This window comes from Ictalurus punctatus, chromosome 25, assembly GCF_001660625.3.
Source record: "Ictalurus punctatus breed USDA103 chromosome 25, Coco_2.0, whole genome shotgun sequence".
Classification (NCBI taxonomy): domain Eukaryota; kingdom Metazoa; phylum Chordata; class Actinopteri; order Siluriformes; family Ictaluridae; genus Ictalurus; species Ictalurus punctatus.
In genome coordinates, this window is record NC_030440.2 from 8,387,564 (window position 1) to 8,410,788 (window position 23,225).

The 23,225-nt window shown below is 39.3% G+C and overlaps 1 protein-coding gene across 2 annotated transcripts in view; it reads left to right on the plus strand.

The window, feature by feature from the left end:
- The window catches only part of cdc42bpb (CDC42 binding protein kinase beta (DMPK-like)), a 68,449-nt gene that overhangs the window by 35,698 nt on the left and 9,526 nt on the right, over positions 1 to 23,225 (plus strand). Inside the window, exons 7-23 of one of the 2 annotated variants that reach the window (XM_053675536.1) lie at positions 2,315 to 2,515; positions 4,301 to 4,549; positions 4,891 to 5,134; positions 5,672 to 5,791; positions 6,075 to 6,208; positions 9,444 to 9,686; positions 11,789 to 11,899; positions 13,049 to 13,296; positions 14,853 to 14,958; positions 15,065 to 15,189; positions 15,331 to 15,436; positions 18,686 to 18,834; positions 19,626 to 19,723; positions 19,944 to 20,023; positions 20,804 to 20,854; positions 22,192 to 22,275; positions 23,097 to 23,174. In XM_053675536.1, the coding sequence (XP_053531511.1) occupies positions 2,315 to 2,515; positions 4,301 to 4,549; positions 4,891 to 5,134; positions 5,672 to 5,791; positions 6,075 to 6,208; positions 9,444 to 9,686; positions 11,789 to 11,899; positions 13,049 to 13,296; positions 14,853 to 14,958; positions 15,065 to 15,189; positions 15,331 to 15,436; positions 18,686 to 18,834; positions 19,626 to 19,723; positions 19,944 to 20,023; positions 20,804 to 20,854; positions 22,192 to 22,275; positions 23,097 to 23,174 (2,427 nt within the window). The remainder of the gene's footprint in view (positions 1 to 2,314; positions 2,516 to 4,300; positions 4,550 to 4,890; positions 5,135 to 5,671; positions 5,792 to 6,074; positions 6,209 to 9,443; positions 9,687 to 11,788; positions 11,900 to 13,048; positions 13,297 to 14,852; positions 14,959 to 15,064; positions 15,190 to 15,330; positions 15,437 to 18,685; positions 18,835 to 19,625; positions 19,724 to 19,943; positions 20,024 to 20,803; positions 20,855 to 22,191; positions 22,276 to 23,096; positions 23,175 to 23,225) is intronic. The other variant, XM_017456133.3, reaches the window with a different exon arrangement.

The window sequence follows — 23,225 nt, forward strand, 5'->3', positions numbered from 1 at the left end:
CTGCAAAATGTTAATAGTTTAACAAATAAATAAGCGGGATCATAAAAATTGCATTTTTATAAATTATTTTTTTTTAATTTAGTCCTGCCCTGAATAAACTATTTCACATTAGATGTTTACGTATAGTCCACAAGACACAATAATAACTGAATTTAAACAAATGAACCGGTTCAAAAGTTTGCACACGCTTCATTCTTAATACTGTGTGTCTTTACCTGGATGATCAACGAATTTTTCTCTATCTCTGTGCTTATTTTTGTTTTCCTTGTATAGGAATGGAGATGATTGCGGTGCAGTTCATTGTTTTGTGTGTAACTTGCTCCTGCTGCTTTCAGCTCGTCCTGTGACTGCTGGCTTTTGTTTACTTCCTTATCATTAGTCTGAGTGTGAGCTGTGAAATTTTGCATCAGTCCAGGGATGATTAGTTGTGGTTCCATGAACTATCCGTATTATTGAATATTATCAAAGCAGTTGTGCTGAGCAGGATGTTTAAGGTGTTTGCTATGGCTCTGTAGCTTTTTGGTTATTTTGTGGTGTTAATAATGTTACTGAGAACTTTAGGAAGCTCCTTCACCGTGACCATGATTTGCTTCTTGTTTTGTGAAACCTTCCCAACTAATGGCAACAGCTTTTATGACACCAGGTGCATTTTTTTCTGCTACCCAGAATTAACGTGTAGAACTTGATGCATTTTTATGCAGTTTTTAAATACAGTAAGTACAAGTTCAGTTCATTTTTTAATGTTTGTTCCTATACAGCAAAGACATTTGGGTTTGAGATCAAAAGATGGATATGAGACGAGAGTTTAGGATTTCATCTTTTATTTCCTGCTATTTATATCTAGATGTGTTAAACAACATAAAACATGGAACCTTTTGTATCAGACCACCCAATTTGTAGGTGAGCAAAAGTATATTAAAAGTAAATGACATTAATATTTGGTCGCTGGTCCTTTGCTTGCAATAACAGTAATTGCAATGGTTTGATTTTCTCCTATAAACATCTCTCTGGTCTTTATGCTGGTTTATCCTTTTTAACAACAGATGCAGTTTTCACAGGTGAAACCTAGGGCTCAAACCAAGAGTAGACATTCAGGCATATTAATTATTTAAACAATAAATATAACAGGGCACATCTGGACAAGAAGAAACACCTATCAGTCACAAACAGAATCACCTGTCAGAACCAACAAGGGATGGTTCAAACAAAAAGTTGCCATGTTTTAAGTTGTTTAACACATCTAGATTTAGATATGAGGAAATGAAAGCTGGAATTCTGATCTATCATCTCATATCTTTAGATCACAAACTCACATGTCTTCAGTGTATAGTGAAAGCAATAGAATTGACCCTGCTGTTCCAGTACTTTCACAGGAGACTGTATACGGTAGGTTATATATATTTTTTAAATATATCAGTTTCCCTGTCAAAACATATCTGTTTGTCCTTATGAATACATACTTTTTAGTTCATATTTAAATATGAACAACGTCAAACGGCATTATGTGTTTACGTTTGAAGTGGATGTATGCACTGGAAGTATATTAAATAACAAAAAGTAGCCGAACTTTTTGTGACGCGCTGTGATTTTGGTCACATGAGGCTCTCTGGGTGTTTGGATGCATACAGTATGTCTGGATTCGCTGAGAGCTTACGATGATGGATGCGGTGAAAAATAGTTTGTGTTGGTTGAGGATATTGCTTTTTGCCAGTGAAATGCTGGCTGTTCACCTAGGGGAAATATTTTCCTTGGTTGTGTATCTGAATCTCGTGGCTATTACACTGATAAACATTTATCTAGGAATTTTATTATCTTTTTTTTTTTTTTTTTTTTTTTTTTTTTTTTTTTTTTTTTTTTTTTTTTAAATGTGGCAATAACATGCATGAAATTTTCTTGAAGTTGCTGTGTGCAAGTTGTTTTTATTGTTTTAAATCATCCTCGGGTAGTTGTTAGTGCTCACTCATCCAGTGTCTAGTTTGGCCCAAGTAAAACTATTTACACATCATCCAGCACGAATTCTTTATTCTTTGGCTAAGCTAAATGTTATGCTATAACTCTGAAGCAGTTCCCATTACGGTGTTTTCATTTCTCAAATATTATTCCTTTAAGCTCCAGTCATTTATCAATTGGAAAAAAATACACTACAGGTTTAATCTCTTCTCATAGCTTTGATTGAATTTTTTTCCACCCCGAATGAAATGTTTTCAGTTTACTATCCCGAGAGTCTTTTTTTTTTTTTTTTCCACCTCTATTTTTATTTTCTTAGTTTTATGGCTACATTCTGAAATTGTCTCTCGTCCATATTTGTGTGCAGGTGCAGTCGTCAGTAGCAGTGGGAACCCCAGACTACATCTCCCCAGAGATTCTGCAGGCCATGGAGGATGGCATGGGGAAGTATGGGCCCGAGTGTGACTGGTGGTCTCTGGGTGTGTGCATGTACGAGATGCTGTATGGGGAGACGCCTTTCTACGCAGAGTCTCTGGTTGAGACTTATGGCAAGATCATGAACCATGAGGTAAGCACTGTTCAAGATAGTAGATGTGATCTAAGAAGCAGTGCGACTAGCATTGTTAACTGACCAGCTTGATTCCTTCCCAACAGCTAAACTAGTAATGAAATTAAGCAGCTGGTGAAGGTTTTCTACACAGTTTCTAGGTTACTTTGGGAAATAATGTTGTTAATTTGAATAATGCATTGTTATTTCAAGCTCATTGGTTTATATATACACTACCAGTCAAACATTTAGACACATTCATTCTTTCTTATTTTTTTCCCAAATTTTACAATAATAATAATAAAGTCATCAAAACTCTGGAGTAACACATGGAACTGTGGGAAATATGTTGTGATGAAAAAAATAATTTAGTATTTTAGCATCTTCAGTGTAGACCCTTTTTGCCTAGAATTTCCAGAAATGTATTCTTGGGGATTTCTTGAATTTCTCTGAGATGCATTTTAAACAGTAATAAAGAAGTTCCCACCTACGCTGGATTCTTATCGGCTGCTTTTTTGAATAGTTCGCTCCGTAATCCATTTAAGAAGATTTTTTTGTAAATAAAATGTTAATCATTTCTTTCATTAGAGAACTATGTTGGCACAATTATATTTTTGGCTACAACAACTACTAAAGTCAAACATTTAATCACAAACCTTCAGATCAAAAGATTTTTAAGATCATGAGAAACATTTCAGTCGAGTGTCTGCAAACTTTTGACTGGTCGTGTACATACACGTAAGCGTATGTAACAGTCCGAGCTTACATATTCCGTCCAGTTATTGTGTGCGCAGTTTAAATGTCTTGGGAAGTACTCCTGCGCTTGCCGTTACCACACCCTCCTTTGCTTCCTACAAACCGATTAAGGGAAATGAACGTAGCCGTTACATCAGAACAGACGAACAGGATTTGGGTGAAATTTGCATGGGTACAATGTCCACAGAGTCGGGAACAAAGCAAGCTTGCATGCCATGGCATATTACTACATGTGAGCCCATACACACCAACTGCTGCCTCTTTATTCCTGTACTGTTATGTCTAGAAGGCAGTGCCTGCTGAATCTGGTCAAATGATAGGGATGGCCTCAGATTGCAGATAAGGCTGTTATTAAAATTATTGTCAGAGCATAAAGTCTTATTTACATGCACTTTCCTTAAATAGAAATCTGCTTCTGTCATATCTGTGGCATCATCTCTGATGGAAATGTGACTGTTTCCTGGACTGATATATGTCTGGATATGGGACATGGTTGTTTACTTCTTTATAGTTTAGCCCAGTATGGGATCCAGGCATCCATGGGGGTCTGTGATGTGCAGCCAGGTGGTCCTTTTTTATTATTATTATTATTATTATTATTATTATTATTATTGTTGTTTTTTTAAGTGATGGATACTTAGCTTGGTCCATTGAAATAAATAGGTTTAGTCCAAACTGAAAAACAAAGTAAGTCTTTAAACAATGTCAGTTTAGACTTGTGTTCTCAGACTAACGAATAGCTAGAATGTGCATGTTTGAATAATAAGCCTAATATTTAAATAGTTTATTAAATAAATCTGGGCTAAGGAGGTCTGTGGATTTATTTTTATTTATTTATTTATTTTGAATAAACAGCTGAAGTGGTCCCTGACTGAAAAAAAGTTTAAGTACCCCTGCTTCAGCCAGTAGCTGGTTTAAATAAATGTAATATTAATGTTAATTCCATTCTTTTTTTTTCTAGATAGTTTTTTAAATGCATATGCGTAAAGCTTGAGCTAAAGACTCCAAAAGCTGGCTTGTCTATAGCCTTCCATTGTTGCTGTCCTCCAGGAACGCTTCCAGTTCCCCTCTCACATAACGGATGTGTCAGAGGATGCCAAGGACCTGATGCAGCGGCTGATCTGCAGCAGGGATCGCAGGCTAGGGCAGAACGGCATCGAGGAATTTAAGAAACACCCCTTCTTCTCTGGCATTGACTGGGAGAACATTCGCAGTACTGAAGCTCCTTACATTCCTGACGTCAGTTCTCCATCTGACACCTCCAACTTTGATGTGGATGATGATGTACTGAAAAATCCGGTGGGTATTTCTTCCTCTCGCTACACCTGCCTGATAATTCATGCCTCTCAGATCTCTTGGGCCTTTGAACTGTTAAGACTTTGAAAGGAGGATTATTTAAAACACTGAAACATTTATTATGAAGGTTTAATAACCCATATGCACATGAACCAAGCTGCAGTGTGTATACATGCTTTGATTTCTACTTCATTAATAATCAGTAATCAGTGTTTTAAATTGGTTGCATGATTTTTATTTTCCAAACAGTAAAATGACCTCTCAATATTTTATGGCATGAGCAATAGAAGGTGTAATTTGACAGTATCCAATATCCTGGGTGTTTTTTTTTTTTTCCTGTGCAGGACATTGCTCCTCCCATCTCCCACACTGGTTTCACTGGTCAGCACCTGCCCTTTGTGGGTTTCACCTACACTACAGAGAGCTGCTTCTCAGATCGGGGTCGGCTCAGGCTGGCAGCTCTGGCTGATGGAGGTTCGGGAGAGGAGCTGCAGCCCCATAAAGATGGGGGCTTACAGCTGGAGGTCTTTGAGAGGAGGATCCGATCACTAGAGCAGGAAAAACAGGAGCTCAGCCGCAAGCTACAGGGTACCCAATCACTCTCAAAGCCTGAATCCATGGCTTTATAGAGAGTCCATTTTCACACCTTTTATGCAGCGTGTTCTGTCTGAATCAGAGCAACCGAAAAAAAGTGGTGGGTGGAGGGGGGTGTATTTGTGTAGGGAGGAAAACGTGTTCATAAAACTCTTGGTCATAAATACAACCATGGAAGCTAAATAAACTTTTGCCAAGTGAAATGATCATGTAGAAATGAAACGGACCCAGTGCTGAGAAATGATTAGATAATTATATAAATAACAAGTTAAAATCACTATGTGCACCACATCCAGCATTTCTTTTCACAATAAGCCAAATGTACAGTTTGCCTCAGTTTTGGCACCTTGCAGTTGCCGTGTTCTCACCTGCAGAAAACAAACTGCACCAACGAGGAAAATACACCGGGGTCTATAGGAAGCAAACCGCATTTTATCACTCTAGTTAGTTATTTGACAAGTTGATAGTTATCCATTTGGATCGGTGTCTGAAACTTATACCCGCTTTCTCTCTTTATATTAATATTTCCAGAATCTACACAGGCTGTGCAGTCTCTTCACGGTTCAGGACGCGGCACAAGCACACTGGGCCGCGATAAAGAGATCAAAAAGCTTAACGAGGAGATCGATCGCCTCAAGAAGAAACTAGCTGGTAAGAGAAATATATAGTAATGAGCCAACCACAGGAAGCAGGATCATACACCATTTCTCATAATGACTAAAACGTTTGAGGTCTGTCTGATTCATGAAGGAAACATGAATTCCTAGAATGTCTCTGAAATCATTGTTTCCATTAGGATAATAGATTGTACCATGTTAATGAATCATAGCTTTTTTTCTTCTTCTTCTTCTTTTTTTTAAGGTTCCGTGGCCTGTAAGTGGTAATGTAATCATGTTTCACATGAATCACTCTGCTCGGTGTTTGTTCCTCTTAGACTCTGATAGGCTGGAGCACCAGCTGGAGGAAGCAGTGACTTTGCGGCAAGACTACGAGAGCTCCTCCACCAAGCTCAGGGCTCTGGACAAGCAAGTCAAAAGTCTTCGCCAGGAGAAAGAAGACATCAATAAGGTATCGGAGCTGAGGTCACCGGTGCATAACCACAGATAGTTACATGTTTTAATATTTTGCTATTGGATAGGGAAGATTTTTTTGTTTTGTTTTTTCCTCTCTCCCCTCTCTACATTTCTACATTCTAAGGTCATCTCTCAGTTATTAATATTAATAAGTGCATCATTACATGCTTGTGTTGACAACGAAACAAGTCAAGAATGTAAAATATTCCCTTCAAATTGTGTAATGTACAGAAATCAAATCTCAAGATCAGTTCACACCAAAAGCATTTTTAATCAGTCATATCACAGAAAAGTTATGCTTCAATTATTTACAACCTTTCAAGAATCAAGAAGGGGGAAAAAATGTGCAACTACATTTGTTACATACAATGTAATATGCTCCAGTTGCTTCCTTTATTTCATAGTGGCATGATGCAATATGTGTTCCCATATCCCTCAGCCTGCTAAATTACACACATCAACTGATCAATTGAAGATACATTCTGGTTATCAGTAGGAGCTACTTTCATTATGTGAATAAATTGGCTTCTATGGAAAGCAAATCCTTTTTATTTATTTTTTAATTAAATTTTATTTTTAAATATGTCACTAATGCATAAGGATGTGAAAACAGAGCGAAAACAGAACAATACAAACCTATCATGTAATTCTGCGTAGAGCATGTGAATCAAAATAAAGACACGGCCAGACTCGAATAACGGTGTGTGCGCTGAAATATAAGAGAATACCAGAGCTCATAGCCAAAATTTTAGGCAAAAAGCATAAGAACTATGGCCACACAGAGTCTCCAGGAATTTTAGTACTTGCTCATTTTTCTAAGGATTATCTGTGTTAATGCACTTAACTTCAGTCCCCTCCACTAATATTGGCACCCTTGGTAAATGAGCAAAGAAGGCTGTGAAAATTTGTCTTTAACTTTATTTTTTTAAATTCACAAAAATACTCATGGATATCAAATAATTGCAAACAAAACAGGTTTATCAAAAAAATCTTTGTTAAATATTGGTGTGCAACAGTTATTGGCACCCCTATGAATTCATATGAGGAAAAATATATCTGAAGTATATTCGAATTGATATTTAAAAAATTTTTAGTACACCTGGGTGACTAGGAACAGGAAATTGTTTAACCATGACTTCCTGTTTGACAGGGGTATAAATATAATGCAACACATACGCCAAATTCCCTTAGTCGTTTATAGCAATGGGTAATACCAAGAATATAGCTGTGATGTGTGGCAAAAGGTTGTTGAACTTCACAAAATGGGAATTGACTATAAGAAAATAGCACAAGCATTGAAAATGCCCATTTCCACCATCAGGGCAATAATTAAGAAGTTCCAGTCAACTGGAAATGTTATGAATCAATCTGGAACTGGACACATGTCTATATTGTCTTAACGCACTGTGAAGAGGATGGTTAGAGTGGCCAAAAATGTCCAAGGATCACAGCTAGAGACTTGCAGAGTTTAGTTGCTTCTTGGGGTCAGAAAGTCTCCAAAACTACAATCTGAGGTCACCTACATCACAAGTTGTTTGGAAGGGTTTCAAGAAAACAAGCATCTACTCTCATCCAAAAACAAACTCAAACGTCTTCAGTTTGAAAGACACTACTGGAACTTCAAATGGGATCGGGTTTGATGGTCAGATAAAACCAAAAATAGAGATTTTTGCCAATAAACACGAGGTGGTTTTGACGAACACAGAGAGGTGGCCATATGGAAAAGTACCTCATGCCCACGGGTAAATTTGCTGGTGGCTCTTTAATATTTTGGGGCTGTTTTTCTGCCAGAGGATATGGACATTTTGTTAGAGTCCATGATGCCATGTATCCTATCAAATATCAACAGATATTAAATGGAAACCCGACTGCCTCTGCCAGAAAGCTTAAAATGGGCCGTGGTTGGATCTTCCAGCAGGACAATGTTCTAAAAAACACATGAAAATCAACAGAAACATGGTTTACTGACCACCAAATCAAGGTCCTACCATGGCCATCCCAGTCCCCTGACATGAAACCCATAGAACACCTGTGGGGTGAACTGATGAGAAGAGTCCACCTGCGTGGACCTCAAAATTTGAAGGATCTGGAGAGATTCTGTATGGAGGAACGGTCTCAGATCCCTTGCCATGTATTCTCCAACCTCATCAGGCATTATAGGAGAAGACTCTGAGCTGTTATCTTGGCAAAGGGATGGGTAGCACAAAGTATTGACTAAAAGGGTGCTATCAATTGTTACACACACATATTTAACTAAGATTTTTTTTTTTGGATAAACCTATGCTTTATTTGCAATTTTTGATATCTGTGAGGGCAGAGTATTTTTGTGAACAATAAAGACAGGCTGAGAAAAACTTCTTTGGTCATACTCAATATGAGTGGAGGGCAGTGTAGCTAGTCATACTTTGGGGTTAAAATACCATTTTTAGCCTACAGTAATAAATTAGATTTCCAGGCAACAAAAACATGACTTTTCACCTTCCCAGCATAATGAAATCATGATGATTTTATGATGTGCCCTCCCCTGCCATTCTACATGAGTGTTAAATTCTAACAAATCATCTTTTCTATTGCTCACTTTTCAGGCCTGTCTGCCATGCTATTGTTCATGAAACCTCTTCTAGCTCCTGTTCCAGTCTAAGCTTGCTCTTTCACTCGAATCTTGACCCTTTATCTCATTCCAGTCTAATGTTTATTTATACACACTGGACCACTTCATCATAGTTAATGCCAGCATTCTCTCACTTAGCCAGGGGCAGGGCTTTCGTCCACCCCATCACATTTTTACCTAATTGGATTTGTCCTGCTCCTCCACTCAAGCACCCAGTCTAAACCATCAGCTGCCGCATTTTGACGGATGAACATTCTTCACAACACATTTTTGTCTGAGAGCAAAGCTGCAGTAGGTAGATAATGTACTCATTAACTGCAGCACGTCCTTCTCTTTTATCATAGAGCTCCCAATTCTCTTGACAATTTCTATTTCTCACTCAGCCTCCTTTTCAGTCAACTCTCTGAGGCAGCCTGGGCGACTTTCTTCTCTTACTCATTCTTTCTCACTTTCACATCTTGTTTCTCTGTAGCCATTCTTCCTTCACTCTTTTCACTATCCTGTTGGGTTTGGTTTTTTTTTTTTTTTACTTCCTTTCACCACCACCACCAGGCTCTCCTGTCCTCCTTTTCTCTTTCTTCATCTCGTTCCTCAACTTATATTGTGTCTGCATCCCCAGCAACTGGTGGAGTCTCTGGAGCGCCTGAAGTCTCAGACGAAGGAGCTGAAAGACGCTCACCAACAGAGGAAGCTGGCCATGCAGGAGTTCTCCGAGCTAAACGAGCGCATGGCTGAGCTGCGCTCACACAAGCAGCGGCTCTCGCGACAGCTTCGCGACAAGGAGGAGGAGATGGAGGTGCTCATGCAGAAGCTCGACGGCATGCGACAGGACATCCGCAAGACCGAGAAGGCCCGCAAAGAGGTGAGGACTGACTAGCGTGTGCATAATAAGATCTTGCCTCGTCTTGTCCTGAAAGTGTCTCGAAGTAAATGTATATGCCTTTAATCTAGTTAGATTAGATGTCAAGGGTGATTGTGTGCCATCTTGTTTTTTGTTGTTGTTTTGTTTTGGTTTTTTGGTGTTTTTGCCAGTCAGTTTAAGCCATGTTTCGTGTTGCAATATTTATAACTCGGCATAACACAGTGCTTCCCCTGGGGCAGCACACTGCCAAACAACAGCTCAGGAATGCACTGCATTTTTAACGTTCCTTAGTGACACAACAGAAGCGCAGGGAGAAAGTGGAGCCTGGCCTTACTTAAAGTCAGCAGGCTCAGATCTCCGGGGGCGATAGCAGGAATGTCTCAGCTCTCCCCTACTGGCTGTAGGCCTCCTCTCTGACCCTCCGTGGACCTGCATGGTTAACCAGAGCCAGATGGGTAGCGCTGACTGGCTCGAACGAAGGAGAGGGAACATGTTTTGCTCACTGAGCCTTCAGTGCGAACACACTCCGCTCACTCATAGTTTTTTTCCCCCAAGCGCAATGCATCTTTCTTTTAGTTTCTCTTGCTTAATAGTTTATGCTGCATGTCTCGCACACTTTCATGTGCACAACTGATTTCAGTACGTAGCACTGTTCAGATCTAGACATGGTTAAGGGTGGTGATATAATAATAACGTGTTTATCGGGATAAATTATATTCATTTCTGACAGCATTGTGTTTTCTCAATGTTGACCAACTACAGTGTTACTCACAATAACAAGTAGTGGATTGGACATTAACGTTAGCTATGTTTACATCCACGTATTTTAATGCGAGTTTTGGGATATCGCATAAATAAATAATTAAAACGCTGGATGAAAATACCAGATGTGAATAAAATCTCCAAAATGCGTCTAAAAAAAAAACATGTGCTCAATTGAGGTCAATAAAAAAAATGTATTTGATAAGAGGACATGCAAAAACTACAATGAGGAAACGTTGGATCAAAAATTATGTGATTGGATAATTGGCTGATGTGATTGGATATTCAGCGCATGTGGCCAACTTGTACAGCGCAATGGCAATGCGCAATGGAACTGCGGCACGGTGGGTCGCGTAACTGGACTGACCGGTGGGCCAATCTCATTGCACAGCATCTCAAGTGTTGTTTGTGTCATACTGAAATGCCTGAGCCAAAGTCCATCATCAAAATGATTTGGTATAATTACCTCCCAGAACTCGCACGATTCCGCTCCCAAATGTCAGGCGCCCGTCTCTGATCACATGATAACATGAGGTTTGTGATAGCATTTCATCTGCTGTCTCTGAAGCGCAAGTGATTTATTATATTGGAAAGATGGTGCTTTATTCGCAATTGATATTCCAATTTTTCACACAAGTTAAATTCACAACTTGGATTTTCTCTCTTGTTCCTTTTTGTATAGTTTATATTAGTATGTGGTCATTTGGGAAAACCCTTCACCTGCTGATGTTTTGATACTTTCTGCTATTTATAATCGTTCGTGAACTTTTAAAGTCTGGTTAAAAATGAAACGGGAGGAAATTGAATAAAGATTCCAGTCGACTGTGGTATGGGTGAATCGCAGATATTTCTCAGCTGTTATATGAAAATGAAATTGATTTCAGCTTACTTACGTTTGTTTCGCTGTAGCACGTAGATATCCAACAAATTGATCAAAGCCTGACATTTACCGTGTGAGGGGATTACACTTAGCTAGCAGGTTTTAGACATCTTAAGGCAGGCCAGTTGTTTTTACCAGCCTGTTTGTGAAACTAGCTGCTTATAGTTATGCTTACTTAAAATTGTATATTATAGGCAGGAAAAAAACCTTTTGGCCAAAACCCATTTTATCCTAATTTATGCCGTTTGTGAAACTATACTCATCAGGTTTTGCCATATAAACCATTACTAGACAAGGTTAAAGCAGTATTTTAAGTGTGGTGTTTCACTTCTTCATGCTTCAGAAGATCACTGTCGGATGAAATCTTCCCTGAAATGTCAAGCAGTAGTACGTCACTGAACGTGTCTTACTGAAAATCAGGCTAAATCAGACATTTTCACTCCTCATGTGTGTGTTGTAGCTGGAAGCTCAGCTGGAAGATGCTCGTGCAGAAGCTTCTAAGGAGCGAAAGCTGCGAGAACACAGTGAAGTTTACTCCAAACAGCTGGAAAGTGAGCTGGAGACACTAAAGGTCAGAGATTATCCTACATACTGTCTCTTCATATTTTTTTTTTCACTCTTTGTTTTATTTAGTTTTTTTTCACCCAGATCGCAGTTCCTATTCTTATTTCATATACCTCCGGCGTTATTCGTCAGTTTTGCTTTCCTCTAGGTCTGTTTCATTTTACATTTAACCTTCTATCTCATTTCCTCCCCACATCATCCTGCTTTCTCCTTGTACTGTCCTCCAGACGGGGGGGATATCCTGCCTGTTTATTTTTAGCAGTTTTTCTCGAATTTTTTTGGTCAGTTATTCTTGTTGGGAGGTAATGAGGTATACAGCTGGAGAGTGCTACTAGTGCCTGTAAATCAGTGTCCTTTTTATTTTTTTTTTTATTTATTTTTTTTTTATAACCATTTCTCCTTTATTTTGACATCAGATTTATTTTATGTTCCCTACATAAAATGCAGCCAATAATTCATTAATAATCAGACAGACAGTTCAGTGGGAATTTAAAAAAAATCACGTGTGTGTATATCCAAATGAGAAACAGATTGTGGATCAGATTATTCAGTGCGAATGTAAGCATAGGAATATGATTAATTTCACATTTAGAAACACACACTGATCAGAGCTGTCCTGCAAGTAAATTAAAATTGCACACTTTAATAGATTTATTAAATAAATTCATGGTTGCGCGGGATGTGGGAGAGGTATCCCACTAATAATTTGAAGTAGGGACGTTAAATTTCTTTCTTGCTTTTTTTCCTCGATAAGAACAGATTATCGAGGAGTCATTTAGGAATGATTAAAAACACACACTAGCAAATTTATATCATGAAATTTAGACTTCAGGACTTTTTACATTTTTGTGAAATGACCATTTGATGAGTTGATCAGCTACGGGTTACACTCTGATTCGATACAGCAGCTTCTGTCTGTTATTGAAATATGACACTAAGTATCACTCCTCTCATACACACAACATAATTGGTTTGGATTGCTGGTAGTGCGCAGGCAAACAGAGATTTTCGACAGCTCGCTTTACAGTGCACGTAAACCTGGTGCACACGAATGGTTTTCGAGTGCAGATTCCGAGCGAATGCTGTTCTGTCCCATTTCCTATGTCTACAGTTTTCTAAAATGTACATTCTCCATGCCTCTCGTTCTCTCTGTCAGGTGAAGCAGGGCACCGGTCGAGCATCAAATGTAAGCTCTGAGACCCAGCAGGAGCTGACAAAGGTGAAGTCTGAGCTGGATAAGAAGGTACTGTTCTATGAGGAAGAGCTTGTAAAGCGTGATGCCTGCCATGGCACCGAGCTAAAGAACCTACGCAAAGAGCTGCACGATTCAGAGAGCCAGCAGGTCTCCCTGCAGAAGGAGCTGCTTGTGCTTAAGGACAAGTTGGAGAAAGCCAACAAGGAACGGTAAGAGTGCCAAAACTGGGGCATTTAAATCTTTAATAGAGAGTGCCTAGATGGCCAACATGTGCCACACAGGGTGTGAATTTGCATACTAAAAAGATATTCATGTGCATGGAGCAGTGAAGCAAGCATGCAGAACAGTGTGCCCTTAATCAGGTTGATTTTTGAGACTTTAATTTGAGATGTGTGGGTGGGGGGGTCTCCATTCCATTGCTAAATACAGTATGTTAGCCTTTTTTTTTGTCAGAATTCATCCACAGGCCACATATTTTGTTTAACTACTATTACATACACTATATGACCAAACAAATGTGGACATCACAGCAATACTCAATACTTCCTGAAGCTGTATGTTTTAACATGATGGTTTCCCTATCTCTGCAACAAAACCTGTTCCAGCATGACGGGACATTATGCACAATGCAAGCTCTTTAAACACACAGTTTGCAGAGGTCGGTGTGGAAGAACTCGAGCGTCCTGCACAGAGCCCTGACCTCAACCTCAATAAACACCGTTGGGATGAACTGGAATGCTGACTGCACCCCAGGCCTCCTCACCTGACCTCAATGCTTCAGCTCACTTATGCTCTTGTGGCTGAATTTAATTCCCTATCCTGTTCCAAAGTCTAGTGGAAAGCCTTCCTTGGGGACCGACTCCATGTTTTAAACATGTCGGTTTTTGAATGGCACATAGAGATGTGCTGGTCAGGTGTTCTATCATATGCTATTTTTTGTCAAATAAGACAATGTTTTATGTGGTGTGGCATTTTTCTGGTTCACTTGTGTTTGCTTTTAAATTTTAAATATGAAATCAGTAGCTTGGTAGTTCACTCGTCCAACTCTCAACCATTTTTGGGAATTCTTCGATTCAGGTCAGATTTTGTATTTCTGTATCTGTAACCTGAAGAAAGGGGATTGGTTAAGTGAAGACATCATCTTAAACTCTCCAAAATTAACTTGACTCATGAGCAAATTGTAAACCCTAGTTTAGCAAGTGAGGGCAAAAGAAATGAAGTGCATATCTCAGTGCTTGCCAAACTGATATGATTTCTCACACAGAAGCTTCACTAGGAACGTTTACATGCGAGCAACTAATCCGTTAGTAATCGGATTGATATCGATCCAAATGAAATTGAAAGGGGTGGTGTAGATCTGAAATAATTTGGTACATAGGGAAAAAAATAGCCATGTAAACGCTAGAACACGCTTGCACAGATGTTTTGTTCGGACTATACGTAATAATACATAAACGAATATTTGATTCGGATTGCAGTGTTTAGGGTACATATAAACAGTACTTTCCGAATCTGCAAATCAGATTGAATTCATTCGGATTGACAAAAACGGGAGTATCCCATTCTGATCCTTGCTCGAAGGTACCTTTGTGTATGCAGTTCATTTCACATTGCCTTCTCTTTTAATGACCATGCTCTCTGATCTGCACACTAAGCTCAGCTGTTCTCACACTCTGTATTAAAACTAGTCTCTTACCGCTACAATGCTGCACTGAATAAGTAGAAAAGTTCCTGCGTGTAGGTTTACATCTTCTATATTTGACAGGCAAATGGAGATGGACGAGGCTCTGGGTTCTCTAAAAGAGAAATTTGAGCGTGAACGGAGCCTGCTGACCGAGGAGAACCGCAAGCTGACTTCAGAAACAGACAGGGTACGTGGTAATAAGGGTTTTTTTTTGTATCCAAGAGTAATGGTACTAAGACGTTTCTGGTCAGGTCTAAGCACTGACCCATGATTCCTGTATCAATTCTCTCCAGCTATGCACATTTGTGGACAAACTAACAACCCAGAACAGACAGCTGGAGGACGAGTTGCAGGACTTGGCCTCAAAGAAGGAGAGTGTTGCACACTGGGAGGCACAGATCGCTGAGATCATTCAGTGGTGAGGAAGTTGTATACCAGGCATTTGTTGTTCTACCTCTATTCACGTTTAAAGCTTTCCACCTGTAATTATATCTGTATCATGTCTGCTAAATCCTGAAAATGTGCGTACTATGTTGGTCTGTATGTGTTCGTCATGCAGGGTGAGTGATGAGAAGGATGCACGTGGCTACCTGCAAGCGCTAGCCTCGAAGATGACTGAGGAGCTAGAGTCACTGCGCAGCTCCAGCCTGGGATCCAGACATCTGGTACGACCTCATTTCTGCTCCATTTTAGTAACCTTGCATTATTCAGGCTTTCTGCAACCTGTACTTAATTTAACAGTTTACGCTGTATAAAATCCTGCATCTGAACACGAATCAATGCTCAGTTAATGTTAAGTTTAGTTGCACAGGCACTGCCTCTTTTTCTTATTTCCTCCTACACTTTTATTTTTTTCTGTCTTCTATTTCACATCCTTGTATCTCTCTCTCTCTCTCTCTCTCTCTCTCTCTCTCTCTCTCTCTCTCTCTCTCTCTCTCTCTAACTCCTCTGAGCCATAACACAGTAATGGTGCACTGCTGATTATAATTAAAAGCAGGTCACGTAGCCTACACACCTAAAAATGGCAATCCTAATGGAAAGTGATTGACGGAAGTGACACGTTGCTGTTGTGGGTGTGGACGGAGATCACGTTTGATTTGGGATCCTTCATTAATGAGGCTAAGGGCATGTTATATATGAGAGCCATTTTTTTACCATCTACTTTGATAGCTGTCAATCTAATGAAAGTTAAATTCATATATACACTCACCAATCACTTTATTAGGAACACCTGTACACCCACTTATTCATGCAGTCATCTAATCAGCCAATCGTCTGGGTGCAGTGTATAAAATCATGCAGGTAAGGGCCAGCAGCTTCAGGTAATGTTCACATCAACTATAAGAATGAGGGGAAAATGTGATCTCAGTGATTTTGACCATAGCAGGATTGTAAGTGCCAGACGGGCTGCGCATTTCTATACCTGCTGATCTCTTGGGATTTTCACACACACACACAACAGTTTCTAGAGTTTACTCAATAGTGCAGTGAGAGGCAGTTCTGCAGACGGAAACACCTTGTTGTTAAGAGAGGTCAATAGAAAATGGGCTAAAACAGCAGAAGGCCACATTGGGTTCCTCTTCGTCAGCGAAGAACCGAAAGCTAAGGCTGCAGTGGGCACAGACTCGCCAAAACCGGACAGTTGAAGACTGGAAAAACGTAGCCTGGTCTGATGAATCTTGATTTCTGCTGAGGCCACAGAAAGTAGGATCAGAATTTGGAGCCAATGGCATGAATCCATGGACCCGACCTGCCTTGTGTTAACAGGCCTGGCTGGTGGAGGTGGTGTAATGCAGTGGGGAATGTTTTCTTAGCACACTTTGGGCCCGTTAATACAAATCAATTATCGCTTGAATTCCACAGCCTTTTTGAATATTGTTGCTGACCAGGTGCATCCCTTCATGGACACAATTTACCATCTTCTAATGGCTACTTCCAGCATGAAAATGCACCAGAACGCAATACAAAATAATCTCAAACTGGTTTCATGAACATGACAGAGTTCAGGGTTCTTCAGTGGCGTTCCCAGTCTCCAGATCTGAATCCAGTAGAACACCAGTATATGTGGTAGAACTGAAGATTCACAGCAGGGAAAGTGCACCTGAAAAATCTGCATGATGCAATTATGTCAACGTGGAGCATAATCTCAAAGAAATGTTTCCAACTTCTTGTGGAATCCATGCCATGAAGAATTGAGGCTGTTTTGAGGGCAAACGGAGGCCGTACCCAGTATTAGTATTGTGTTTCTAATAAAGTGTTCAGTGAGTGTTTTGTGTAGTAGATATTGAACAGTGCACTTTAAGTGTCTACAGCAGTTCAAGGGATGTTTTTGCCTTCTTTAAAGGAAAATGTTTATACAGATGTTGGAGTTGTTCCCATTGTCTTCTAGAAAATGTAACAGATCTGTGAAGCGCTGTTTTCTTACTTGTTAACCTAGCAAGGGTCTGGATTGAGCACCCCTAACCAGAAGTCTTTGGTGGCTCCTCGGAGCACAAAGCGGGTGAGTGCAGCCATCAAACGTCATGGCAATGCGGATCGACTCGGAACCGAGAGGAAGGAGGGCTGCTTTCATTGCTATTGTTATTCATCTGTCCATGCTTCCTCTTCAGTTTTGACTAACTCTCAAATTAGACCTTTTCTTATTTAGAGGACTACGCAAAGGCAGATGAATGTTTTATGTTCCATTGCTGAATGCTTAATGCTCTGGGATCAGTGTGTCTCCTGCTCATTCCCAGCACTTATCTATTGACTGTAGGAGACTTGGAACTCTCTTTCCAAGGAAATGCAATGGGCATTTGGATATGCGATCAGTGATCCGATGTGACGTTTAAAACAACTTATCATTCAATGGCATTGCGTTTTAGATTGGGAGCAATGTAAAGCAATTTGATATTTTGAAAATGATGGTTTTATTCGAAAAAAAAAGTGGGAGTAAAGGCCTTCTTCACTTGGACTGCCAGGTGTGGAAAGAAAGAGTAACACACACACATGCAGTACACTTGGCATCAGACTTTACTGATAGACAGTTCAGTTCTGATAATTCTGACAATTCAGCCTTCCAAGTTTTGCCAAAATCAGTGTTTATTGTAAATATTGAGGCAATATTGCATATACTGCAACCAGCATATTGATTCCAATAGTTTTGCCTCTAAGTTTTTCACATTGGATCAGGTGGTCTGAACACACATTATCTAAATGTTTCGTTTCAGATATGACCTATGGAAAATGTTTTTGTTTGTGTTGTACATCCTGTGTTACTGAGTTACAACTTGAGATTAGTACACTGAATTCAGTATAACGTGCATGATATTGAGGAATGTGTCTGCACTGTAAGCTGAGACTTTGTTATGGCTTTTTTATTCTTAAAGGGCAGTACTTGACCATTCACTGCTTTCCATCAGCTGTGGAGTCATCCTGGCAAAATATGCTCACAGTAGTGTTTGAAGTACCAGTGTAACATTAGTGAGACCTAGGAGAGATATTTCTCTCTCTCTCTCTCTCTCTCTCTCTCTCTCAACATAGCTAATAATTTGTATTTGAATTCAGTCATGCGTGACTTGAATTTCAGGCATTATATTTATATGCTTCACATGCATGTTGCAGCTTCCTGCATGCACAACCCAAATGTCAGATATTAAACATTAGATGGGTTCATTTGAAAAGTTGATTAATTTTTTGAGTAGTTGATACTATGGAATATACCTCTTTGAATTCCCAAATCTGGTTGGTCAGAAGGTGTTGATTTCATTTTCTATATTACATATTTAAGTTATTGCTCTTGTTGTGACACATTCTAGTTTCTGTAATAATAGCTAATTTAGAGAGACTGATTGGATGAAAACAAATAGATAAACACACAGTTTGCTTAAAGTTGATCCTCGTAGAGCTGATGAACGTTGTCCTTCTGGAAGCAGGATCCCCTGTGGAAGGTGCGTCGCAGTCAGAAGCTGGACATGTCTGCTCGTTTAGAGCTGCAGTCAGCTCTGGATGCTGAGATAAGAGCCAAGCAACTGGTCCAGGAAGAGCTGCGCAAAGTCAAGGCTGCCAACATCTCCTTCGAGAGGTCAGTGCTTTCAGCTTTGCTGTATTGTTCTGCAACCAGAAATCTGTGCAATCACATGCTCTCTCGAAAGCTCATATGCAATATAAACATAACACAGTTTCTTTTAAAGGTTAAAGTGCACCTATTATGGTTTTTCAAATATTACCTTTCATGAAGTGTGTTATATGGCTGTTTGTGAATGTAAAAACGTCTGCAAAGTTTGAAAAATCAAAGCGCATGACAAACGGGTTTATTGACTCCCAAAAGAAGGAACCGATTCTGAATACCTGAAACGAGTCGTTAGTGATTCCAGACTTACTTCCTGTACTAACCTACGTAGGTTTGTAACAAAAAGCCCCGCCTCTGGTCTTCATTGGCTGCTCGCGAACAGACAGAGCTGAAACTTGTTATGGTAGTGGGCGTTTCCTTTTTGAAAATGTCTAACAGCGGTAGACCAATCACAACAGACTGGGACATCTGACCAATCAGAGCCGAGTATGCTCTCTGAAAGGAGGAGTTTAGACTGAATCCTTTAAAACGGATCATTGAACGAGTCGTTTGTGACACTGGGGGGAAAAGGTAATGCTGCAGTTTAAATTATGAGCACATTAAAGTGTTTCTTGATCTTGGATGCATGTAAATCTATTGTATGAGACCTTTAAAACTAAATTAGCCATGTTTCAAAACCATAACAGGTGCGCTTTAAGAAATAAATGTAATTAAAAGCAGTATTTTTGTATTTCTTTTCTTTTTTTTTGTATTGTACAGCTTTTGTGTTTCTCTCACCTCTGAGGCCTTACTCTGTATTGTAGCAAACTGAAAGATTCAGACGTGAGGAACAGGGAGTTGGAAGAGCAGCTGGAAAGCATGAAGAAAGACCTGGAGGAGAGCCGCACACGTTCTGACCGAGGTGATCCGTTATAGCACAGTTCCTGCTATTGTTTTAGAAGCAACAGCTGCTACTCTCATCATCTTCCGCCGAATGATTGTATCTAATCATTTACTGGAAGATATTTACTTTGGCACATTGCCATATAGTGTATTGTTTACACTATAATGTAACATTTATATTTGAACATGCAAATTTGAGTTGACATTCTTGTAAATGGTTTTCTTTTGCTCCACTGCAGGTCTCAAACTTCCAGACTTCCAGGACTCCATCTTTGCATACTTCAACACTTCTCCCCTGGCCCATGACCTTACATTCAGAGTGAGTTGGGTTTTTTTTTTTTTCCTTCTCTTGTAGCATCTGTCTATCTGCTTGTGCATTATCCAGTCTTAACAAGCTTTCCCTCTGTTTATACAGTCATAATAATGACCTTCAGCCACCTGGCTTTGATGCTATTAATAATACCTCAGTTCAAAAGAAATAGTGTAGTTTACACTGACATTCTCGGTTGGTTAACCAGTTGATTGATCATTGAGTTGGTGTCAGAATGAAAATGTAAATAAATAGTTTTGATGCTCTGGATTACACAATCTGTACGATGGAATTTTAAAAGTAAGGCTGGATAAATTTGAGATACTTTCCCCTAGAGGCACTCAGGCTCCAGTTGCCTGTCTTGGCCATGCGATACAGCAGGCAGCGTCTATCCTGTGGGAGTAGCTGATGACCATACATTGTCTCATTACACACTTACACAAGGCTTACAGACACAAAGTGAGAGCCTACAGCTGACCATGACCATAAAAAGAACTTTTCTTCTCAGCCAAGACCTTCACATGCTCTAATGATTACCTAGTAAGAGGGCCTGGATAACTGTGAAGCTTGTACTGGTCTAAAACTACCGCCGGCTCTCACTCTGACACGCCAGCGGCTGATATCAGAACTTCATTTTAAGAAGCCTGGTATTTTTGGCGGGGGACAGACTTGATATCTGGGTTACAATTTAGAGCAGTTATGAATCAATAACACAAACCGTGGTGAGTCAGAATAACCGAAAAAGGCTGTATGATCTGTAATTTTATGTTTGTCCCTTCCCCCAAAAAGGACTCTGTCTCTTCCTCATCTGCATCCTCTCTGCTAGCATTTTGGGATGAAGTAAGTTGGCTGCTCAGAGCCCCTACCCCTCGGTTACCTTTAACCCCTACTGGAGAGGAGCAGTCAGCAGACAAAAAGTGGAGTGCCTCAGTATTATTAAATACTTTCTAGTTTATTAGATATAAACACATTTGGAAGTCTCTTTAATTCAAATGCTTTTGATTGAGTTTTATTTATAGAAGATTACACAATTTAAGCATCCTAGGAATCCTAGGATTTGGAACATGTTTTTGTCTGCTGACGATGTTTCTCCGTTGTAATTTGCCCAATCCCAGACCCCTGCCAAGCTAATTCTAGATGCTAAAGGTTAGCAAGTCGGTACATAGAGCTTAGCATCCTTGAGTTTGGATTAACCACCAATTTGTATCTAATCTAACCTCTTAAAAGGCTAATATCACACCTCATTAGTCTAGATTGCATATTCATACTGCGGGTCATGCTATCTCATGATTAGGAATTCATTAAACTTGTTTAATACAGAATGATTTATGAACTGAGGAAATCATGTGTTTGAATTGTGGGGGTGGGTTTGTTGTTTGTTTGTTTGTTTTGATAGGGTTTTTTTTTTGTAAGAATATTGATGATCCCTAGTACTCAACCAATAAAAAATTAAATGGATATTATCAGTCCAGTTTTAACAATGTAGATATTTAGACTGTACAATAACACCTAAATAATCAGAATAACTTCCAGATTATCTTTGTGTTCAATCATTTGTCTGTCTTTATTAACTATGAAAAGACTTGGATCTGCTGTATGATTACCATGCTTTAAACGCTCACCGCATTCATAGTTTTGTAAGTATAATACTGGCATCATTTGTCCTGTGCAGTTAAAGGTGTTTTTAAAATGGTTTTGTAACGCGGCACACTTGAACATTTCTGATTAATTTTAAACTTCGTGGCTCATATCAACATGTAGTATTGAGTACTCATGTAGGATAAGGTAGTTTTCTATAATCATGACTGTACTCAATAAAACGGCTTGATATTGAAAAAATATTGCTTCGTTAATTGTTAGTTTGAGGCCATGGACGTGTAAAGTCTGGGACTTCATTGTGATTAGAATATTATTATTAGTGTGTATTTTAAGGGAAAATGTATTTAGTATATTCTTATCGAAAGCAAGTCATACTTGTCAGGAACGTTTCCCAAACCTGGATCAGAGTCCAGTCCTGGACTAATGTACACACAGTTGTTCATATTTCTTTTTTGGATTAATCTTTGTCCAGGTGACTGTTGTCCCATTGTTTTTAACAAATTGGACATTTCTATGCCTTATTTAACACCTAAACACCAGCCTAGAGAAACACTGTACTACTTCTCTCCCCTCTCCAGACTAGCTCAGTCAGTGAGGCTGATGCCACGCCTCAGAAAACAGACGCTCCCTCTCCCTCACCCTCAGCAGCTTCAGAGCAGGATGTGAGTGTCCACCTTATACTTCCTCAAACATTCCAGCTTTGTGTTCAGTTCCTGTCTTAGACCGAAGTCTACATTAGCAAGCCATCAGTATTTCACTTATTTGTGAGATACTTTGTAAGTATTGCATAGAAAAAGGGTTCTCAGATTAGTGCCTGTGGACCTCCAGGGATCTGTGGAGCAGCAGCAGGGGGTCCGTGCTTTTATTTAGTTAGTTAGTTAATTACAGTGATTGAAATGACGACCCACCATTATCAGTTATTATATTTACTATTAAGTGCTTAAAGTTCTTAGCGTTTTTTGACTGGTTACTCAAATTAAATGCATTTAATTAAAAGCGTAAATAACAAAAACAAATTGCCCTATAAATAAAGTCAACTTGGAACTAATGTGTTGTATCAGTGGAAAGATCAGGTATAAAATAATGGCTCCAATCAATATTGAAATAAATATTGTACACGTTTGCATAATGAGTCTAATATTTGAATAGCTGGATTATGATTCTTTGAGAACCCCTTGGTTTAAATGTTTTCTCATAACTTAATGTAGTGTAGAATTTGACGTGATATGATGACACGGTAGCAACAAAAAAATTACATTACACTGGTTAGGCTCAACTCGTTTTGAAGATAGCCTTTTTTAAATGATTACTCTTAATGTTAAATCGTTTAAAAATTCAATATTTTTTCTCATATACTCCTGGTAGTTGTATGTGTATGTTATATGTGGAACAAAGTGCTAACTGTTCGCAATTTTATCATCACCTATCTTAGTCAGATGAGTATATACTGCTAGTAAATATTTGCATATCCTATCCTTTTCAGGAGCCCGTAAAGCTGCCTGCAACCACTCCAACCACCCCATCTCCAGCTTACCAGTCATCATTGCTCACAGCACCAAAGGTACAGCAGTTTATCAGGGCATGTTTCTGCTAACTCTACACAAAACAGTGT